The 8,880-nt window shown below is 44.0% G+C and overlaps 1 protein-coding gene across 1 annotated transcript; it reads right to left on the reverse strand.

Moving 5' to 3' along the window:
• Nucleotides 1-475: 475 nt before the first annotated feature.
• LOC116268099 (uncharacterized) lies at nucleotides 476-1,188 on the reverse strand. Its single transcript, XM_031649906.1, is given in 4 exon segments — nucleotides 476-618; nucleotides 621-1,093; nucleotides 1,095-1,146; nucleotides 1,149-1,188. Coding segments are annotated over 4 exon segments (708 nt in total).
• Between the last annotated feature and the right edge of the window lie 7,692 nt (nucleotides 1,189-8,880).

Raw genomic sequence — 8,880 nt, forward strand, 5'->3', positions numbered from 1 at the left:
ATGGGTCCTTTTACATCTTTATATAGTGATAATAATAACTTTATAATCGAAAAGCCGAACTTTGGAATCAGTCTAGGGCAAGGATTGGTATCGTTATAAAATTGGAATGCAGTAAAGGGATTGATATTTAGATGTTTATTTTTATTTGAGTTTTTTATTATTATTTATTTTTAAAGTATGTGATGAAATTATTAAGAAAGATATGAGTATGTAAGTGTTCAAGGTTTCTTGCGAGTGCTAAAACCGCTCATCGTGATTCCCTAACTCTTTTTAGAACGAATCATCGGTCCACTATAGTCATAACCCTCGAAGGCGCGCTGAGTATCCTGGTGGCGCAGCAACATCTGGTACTCCTCCATATCCTGGATCTCGGTGTCTTCGGAAATGCACTCCTTGTAGTTCACGTAATCCTCCTATATGCTCTAAATTAAATGGAGAATACATCTGGAAAGAAAGGGCTTTTTAACTTGCGCTGCTATAGGAGAGTCCAGTCTATCTTCGCAAGGAATGGATGATATTTCACCTATTCGATGCCGTTGAAACCTAAACGATTCTATGCCTTCCTTTGGATCAGACGGTTGATGAAGTCCACGCTCTCTTTGCTCCATCCGTACGGAGGGATTCATCAAGTTGCACCTGCTTTGCAAGTATTTTCTCTCTGATCTCTTTACGGTTGGCTCCCAAATAGGGTCGCTTGCCAGTCATAAACTCAAAAGCCATGACTCCAAGGGCAAAAAAGTCCACGCCGTATGAATGGTTCATCTTGCAAATGACCTAAGGGGCCATATAACCTGGCGTTCCGCTGGTATCGTCAGCATTATTAGCTTTTACCTCTCTGGAGACTCCAAGGTCAGTGACCCGCACATATCCCTTCTCATCGAAGACAAGGTTCTCGGGCTTCAGATCGCGGTGGATGATCCTTCTGGAGTGCATATACTCCAAGCAGACGACAATACACGCGATGAAAAACCGAGATTAGGCTTCACTGAAGACACGGTGGTTGCCCAAGTGGTATCGCATGTCTCCTCGATTGCAATAGTCCATCACCAGGTAAAGATACTCGCGATCTTGGAAGGAGCTGACCATGTTACCAGGAAGGGTGTTTCAATCTGACGAGTAATTCCCTTTAGTTCATCACTGAGTTGACGATCTTTTGGAGATGATTTTAACTTTTTGCATTTGTTTCATGGCGTAGATGGTTTTGGTGTTTTTATCCATGACTTTCCAGACCTTGCCGAACCCGCCCTTGCCGACAACGAAGACCAGGGTGAAATTGGCGAGTCCTGGTCGATTTTTAGGTTATGAGTATTCTATACTGCTGCGATTGAAGCCGATGCGTTCGGTTTGGATGTTGTCTAGGAAATCATTTTTTGCCTCTCTGTTCAATTTTACATTTTTAATGCTGTCGAGATTAACATGCCTTTATAGATAAAATGTTACAAGAAATTACCGATGAGGGTCCGACGCTCCTTATCCTTGGAGTTGCTGTTTCTGTGGAGGCTATCCTTTCTTTTTTGGAGGGTCGGTGAGTCGCTTTTGAGTTATGAGTCCCTGGTGCTTCGGATTTCACTGCTGAGGTTGTTGGTCTTGAGTTGTATGGGAAACTGGAAGGACTTGAGGGGCGGGACGAGGCTAATCTCGGTGTTTTCAAGGAGGACAGGGGTGCCTCTTTTGGCCTCTCTGATTTTTCTGATTCCTTGAAAGGACATTGATAATTTTATGAATATAAATAAATCACAGCCCATCAGGATCGAATAATCCACCAACTAACGCCACCGTTGGATCCGCATGCACCCTTAAAGAGCCCCCTTTGGCGAAAATTCCAGAGAAAAAGGAAGCGAAATTTGGCATGTGGGCCGGGTGGAAGGATTTCTCGGTGCAAATAATCACCTACTATCACCAAAAAGCTTATGTTATGTAAGCCCATTTATTAAATATTCTAATATCATCACATTTAATTCTAAATACCCCGCAGTGGTATTTATGGCCGAGTTGAACACCCACCCAAAGATGAATCTTCAAAATGATCATTAATCTATTTACTTGTTTTTATTTACTGAAAGGTCGGAAAATAAAAGATTCGAAGGTTTTGGACAATAATCGTCTGGTTTGGTTTTTTATTCGGAAGGTTCTGTTATAAGGATTGATTGATAAGATTTGCTGGTGGTTTCTTTATATATAAACCTTAAATAATGTAATCAACCCCACCAGCCCCAAACAACCAAAATAAACAACCAATCCCCTCGCGAGCTTACCTGAAGATACAACTACCGCCAGTATTCAACCTGCAGGATGAGGCATAATTGCAAATCGTCGGCTTCGCCTTCGATCCATGTATGAGATTGGCATCAACAAAGCAAATCGAAAGCTACAGTCATGAAAACGTTGGAGAGATATACACGAGGATAAAAGATGAAGTAAAAAATTGCCTATCCCTCTACGAAGAGAAGAACTGGAAAAATATACAGAGAGAACTCGAAGCATTCACATTTGAACTCTAAATCACCGTCAGAGTTGCCAAAATCAATCAGCCTTCCATCGAAATCAAGCCTCTAGTAGGCAGCAACTCACCATTGTTCCATACCATAGAAATCGACTCGAAAATGGCAGTAATAACGCAGTAAAGGATTCCATCAACAAGGCTGCAGAGTAAGTCCTCACCTCATTCAAAAATCACAATTCTAGCCTTCCAAATGGTCCATTTCCCTATGCCCCCAAAAGCTATACAACCCCCACGTTTCATAAAGACGCAACCAAAGTAAAAACACATCGAATACTACGCAAAGGGCATATACGAATACTTTCACTACGGCGACCAATCCTTCAACGACCACGGGTGGGGGTGCGCCTACCGCAGTCTCCAGAGCCTCCTCTCCTGGCTAAACCTCCAAAACCACCTCAGAATGCCCAAAATGATCACCATCCCACAAATACAGTAACTGATAGACAGGATCAACCTCGGAAGCAAGGACAAACTGAGAAACACCAAGGAGTGGATCGGCGCCACCGAGGTCTCCTGGGTCGTCAAGCATTTGACCAACTACGATTGCAGGATCCTCCACATTTCCGATGGCAAAAAGATCATAGAGGAATGCGAAATGTTCAGAGAGCATTTTGAGAAAGTCGGCAGTCCCATCATGTACGGAGGAGGATAGTACGCCTACAGCATCGTGGGGATCAATTATTCATGGAAATTGGGGGAATGTGAGTTCCTTATCCTCGATCCCCACTACACTGGCCCTGACTCTATGGATAAGATCATATAAAAGAAGGGACTGTGCTGGCGTAAGCCTGAAGAGATGTTCAAAAAAGGAGTCTTCTACAACTTCTGCCTGCCCATCATCTGATCATATCTGTTTATCTGCGCAATACATCGGATTATGGATTATTATGTAAGGAAAATATTAAGTTCACCATTTCCTCGATAGCATTTTTTCAAGGTAATGCTGATTTTGGTGCAAATTCTTTGCCAGTCTGCTCAACTATGTCACATCATGGGTACTCTTTTGGACTATTGGGTCTATACTTCAAAAGCCCTACGCTTGGCGGATTCGATTATCTCGGCATTTGAGTTGAGAGAAGCTTTTCTCTGGCTTGGCTGGATGAAGCCGTACTCATCAAGGAAGATGTGGTCTGTTGGGTCTGCACTGATATACTTATCGGCATTATCTTATGGATTTGGAGCTGGTTTGGCGACGATCGATGCAGCATCTCCAGGCTGTACAGGTTATTGCCCAAGGTTGTCTCTTCTTCCCGTTTGGCAATCCTCTTCAAGGCGTAAGGATCAAGCAGGCTCTTCTGGCGGAAGGAATACTCCTAGCTCCTCTTCTTCCTCTTGCTCTCGTATGACTCCTTGGATAGGGACCTCGAGAGATGAATTTTACTCTTCTCTGCCTACCGCTATTATATCTTCTCCTTGACGTCGTTGAATCCTACATGATAAGAGTGGTACTGTCCACGTTGTGCCTCTATATCTAGGATTTCTATCTTCCCCATTCGCTGTGCATGGAAATTAGCTATTTTTTGGGAACGGACTAGCGAGATTAGACCCTTGATTTTTGATTTCCTTTGGGGTTTGTATCTTTAGAGCTATTAGACTTCTGTGTAGCGATAATTTGCCTTTTAGAAGAACCTCAGCTTCTTCTCTATTATTTGCGATCGTCTATGCCTATCTTTTGCATGTAGGATTCTATCTTTTACTCATCAGTGAGGCAGTAAAGAGGTTACGTCTCCAGGTTGATTATTTGCCCGATAGTGTTAGTTTCTTATGCTGGGTTTACTCTTCTGTGTTACTTGTCCCCTATTTCGCCAATGATTGTTCGTTTTATTTTTTTTCTGCTTTGGTGGAGATTTGGATTTGCCGACCGCTCCCTGTTCAGCGCAGCTATGCTGCATTTTAGCCTTCATCTGTTCTCTCTTCATCCTTTCCCTCTACTTGGCCTCTCTCCTCCTCTGCTGTCTCTCCCGGTCCATCCTCTCCATCTTTTTGGCATATCCATGCTTTAATCAAACAGCATCACACACAGTCTCTCAGACAGGTGATGAACTACGGCAGGTCCAAATTTTTAGAATTGGACGAGCACTTCTTAAAGAGCAGGACAATCTGCTGGGCTCTACGATGGGCTTCCTCTCTCCGCCGTGCTCGATCTAGTTGAGCTTGAAATCGATGAGGAAGGCGAAGAACCTCTCCATGATCATGTGCTGGTTGATATAGCTGATCTAGTCGAAGTTGTATTTGTGGGCCGGCTTCAGCACGTGCGTGGAGTAGTGCTTCAGTATTCGCTAGAAGTTCTTCAGCCTGGCCTCGCTGTAGTCCCCTATCGACCTTATCAACCCGATCCTCTACTACAGTACCCTCACCCTCTCGGCCACGTGCGCGGATGGACCGACTTGCAGCGCATTCAATCTCTCTATCTCTTGACTTATCTTCTCGACGAGTGCAATTCTTTCCTGTGGATTTCTACATCCCCGGAGCATACCTAGGCAAACGATAATTAATTTTCCGGTTGTGTTTTTGATTGTTTGGGGGCGAGTTTATATCATTTAGCCCAATTCGTAGAATGATAAGATTATTACGATTAATTCGATTGCATGAAAATATTTAAAAATAAAGCCGATTCCAGATGAGAAACTCACTTCTTCTACTACTTCTTCTCAGCGGAGGAGGAGGACTCGGCCAAACTCAACGCTATCGCCTGCTTCAACAACTACTACTCCAGATCAGCCTCGTTCACTCCGAAATCGTAACCCACCTAGATTTACTACTCCTCCTCCCTCTTTGGCTTCTCATGCTTCTTCTTTTATTTTTAGACCTTCTGCTCATCGATGTATTTCTTGTCCTACTGCACCAACTCACTCACGCAAAGCCCGTAGTAGAAAAATGTGGCAATCTACTCGTATACTTCCTCAGGACGCTAGCTGTTGTGGTCTCTGTATATCCTCTATCATACCCTTCGATTATCTTTATCCTCTTCTCGCCAGAGTAGGCATTATGCAGGTCTTCGGAGTGCTTGGGCACGATGAAGATGTCATCCTTGCCGTGGATGAAAAATGCAGGAATGTAGCGTTCTTCACGTGACCGATGGGATTGAGGTCCTCGATATTGAAGTTGTGCTGAATGAGGGAGGGAGTACCTTGTCCTTGATGGTCGATTTGACAAAGGAAAGTGCAATTCCACTGAAAATGGACAATCCTCCTCCGTGTTTTTCGGCCAGCTCCTTGGACAATTTTTCCAAGTTAGAGAAGGGGGAATCGAGCACGACACACCCGATCTCGTGGTTGGTATCAGCGTACATCAGAGCAGTCACAGCGCCCATGCTCCTCCCCCAAATCCCAATGCTACTTACTGTTTACAATCCTCGCAAGTATTTGAAAACGCAGTCGACGTCTCCCCGCTCGTAGAAACCCAAAGAAATGTACTCCCCCTCCGAAAGACCACACCTGCGAAGTCCAAGGTGAATACTGTCATGTTTCTGCTTAGCAGGTAGTGACTATCCTCGCCCTGGATGAAAATAGGAGTACCCTTCGAGTCTGCAGCTGGCGTTACCGTGGAGGTAGATGACGCAGGGCATTAATTTGGCAGGCCGAATGAAGGGTGGTAGTAGCTGCACTGCAACTTTAAATTTTGCTTATTGACTAGCTCGACATCGGTGCGCTATATCTTGAGTCCTCGGGTCTTGAACACCTTGGGACCTAGATAGGAGAGGCGTACCAAGCATCTCAGGCGTGTACTATGCCCTGGGCGGTCGGATGATGGCTCTCCAGAGTTGCTCGTATCCTTCCGAGAGTCCGAACATATATTGATTGATGAATAAGTATGGAGCGTATAGGCTAATAGACATATGATCCAATGGATGGTTATATAGGCAGTACTCTACTCTCGATGAATTATGATGAGGGCGAATGGATGGAGATGGGGGATTGACGGGATTGGGGTATGAGGATAGGATAGAGTAATTGCGGATGTATTTTATTGGGATTTTGGTATATTTGAAGAATGAATGGTAAGCTATAATTTACTATCCAATTGTCAATTTCTTATATCTTGCATTGTCTGTGGTTTCACCTCCAAATTACGACTAGGATTGTCCCCGTGGCATAGATATATAACTGATTATAGGCTGTGACGAAAAAATTGATTTTTAACTACGGTCATTTTCTTATAAGCAGAAACCAATTCAACCCTACTTCTCAACAAAAAACACAAACACCCTCATCCCCATCTTTCCCCTTCCTTGTTGATTGGAATCAATCTCAAATTCGATTAAAACATCAGCCGTTTCCTCGATGTGGCCAATGGTAAGCCAATAAATATAATGCGCACTGTAATATTAATAATTACAGGGAACATGCTCAATAGATTGCCGCCGCCCAATAACCTCCACAAAAGAGTCACCACCTTCAATTCCTTCGGCTCCCTCCAAGCCCTAGAAGAACGCTCCTCAGATGGAAAACAATACACATACCCTCACTCATCACCAAAGTAACCCACACCTACCCAGTTCGCCAACCTTTCCAGCCAGATAGAAATACAGCACAACATATCCAGCTTCAACCTCATAGAGTACGAAAAGGAGGACAGCAAGGTCAAGTTCGACGAGCATATCGCAGCTGCCAAATTGAAACGGATCGAAAATAACGCCGAGCTGAAAAGAGCCAACATGGTACTGCTGCCTTCACGCAGGAACTCTTCATGAGAAAGAGAAAGATGCAGCGGATAAAATAGTAGAAGAACAAGTAGGCCTTTCTGGACAGGGTGAAGGAATAAAAGAGCGAGAAATAACAATACCAAAACATCTTCAAGACCTTCGCCGAGGCACAGACGCAGAAAAAATTAGAAGAGGACAACGATTCAATCGACGAGGAATAACAAAAAATAATACCCCACCAGCCATCGAGAAACCACCTGCACCCGATGGGATCCTTTATTTCGATTAGCTGAGAAAACACCCCAATTGCTCAATTACACTCTCGAAAAAGTGAAGGAAAAACATATCAAATCCGACAAGGAAAAGTATGAGAAAAGAGATAGAATACTCAAGTTTAGAAACTAAATGAGGACTGTATCCCACTCGGAACCCAGAATGAACAATAGGGATAAAATCACCTTCTAGAATGGTGACACCTACGTACGTTTCTCTTTACGCAGCAACCGCAGATAATCTTCTAGAACATCTTCCGGAAGATCTACACCAAAAAGAACCACAACCGTTCTTTATCCTAGGCGCGCAACGACCAACGTCTGACCACCTTCATCACCAAGCAGGAGTAGATCCTCGAGAACATCAACGAGAAGTCCCTCTCGAAGCAAAACTACAAGAGACTGAAGGAGCGGTTCGACGACCTGCTGACCGAGCTCTACCAGGTGGACAAGAAGCACAGGATCCAGGAAAAGTACAACAGAAGTATCAGAAGAAGTTCAACCACACCATCGACCTCTTCCAGCATTACCCGCAGAGACCTGACTTAGTTTTTGTGTTTTTGAGTAATGCATAAATTTAACTAAAATTACCATGGCCATACTCTTTCTATGAAGGTTTTACAGATATTGATAAAGTTTAGATAGACAAACCAACATCCCCTCCCCTACCCGCCTTACCCTCAGCAACATTTGCTCTCTCCTTCGTCCTTCAGCGTCTATTCGGTCCACTCCTCGATGTTGAGGGCCTATAGATCGGTGGGCAATCCATTGGCCTTTGCCGCCGATAGTAGTAGCGGAAACTGCCCTAAATAAATACCTATATTATGAATGCAATACTTCCGTTATCTGTTCTCGATCCTTCTGATTTATTCCTTGTGGTATTTGCATCGATTGTTGGCATTGGTTTTGTGGTGGTTGCTCTTTCCCCTCTCGGTGGCGGCTCCGTTTTCCTGGAGTACTCCTTTTGCAATTGTTTCATCTGCTCATGCAGGTAGATGAATTTTTGTTTAAATTGAATGAATAAATGTTATTTTTGGAGATAGTGGGTAGGCCTGCACATACGCTCCACGATCCGCATCTAGAATAACTACCCAATGTGGATATGATATCACTCACCTTATTCTCGGCCTCGTCCATTTGGGTCTCGATCTTTTTGAAGTTGTCCAGCCGACCCCGCATCGTTTACTTATATTTATCGAACTATAATTCGGACAAGCAGCAATAACGTAACCATTTTTTATTCAGAAGTAGAATTAATGACCTATGTATTACCATCGTCGGGGTCTGATTATGATGGAAAATGTGGGGATGCATTATGTATATGAATAAATATGATGTGATGATATGATGTGATGATGGGGTTGGGGTTGGGGTTGGGGTTGGGGTTGGGGTTGGGGTTGGGGTTGGGGTTGGGGTTGGGGTTGGGGTTGGGGTTGGGGTTGGGGTTGGGGTTGGGGTTG

The sequence above is a fragment of the Nymphaea colorata genome, unplaced genomic scaffold, assembly GCF_008831285.2.
Source record: "Nymphaea colorata isolate Beijing-Zhang1983 unplaced genomic scaffold, ASM883128v2 scaffold0111, whole genome shotgun sequence".
In the NCBI taxonomy this organism is placed as follows: domain Eukaryota; kingdom Viridiplantae; phylum Streptophyta; class Magnoliopsida; order Nymphaeales; family Nymphaeaceae; genus Nymphaea; species Nymphaea colorata.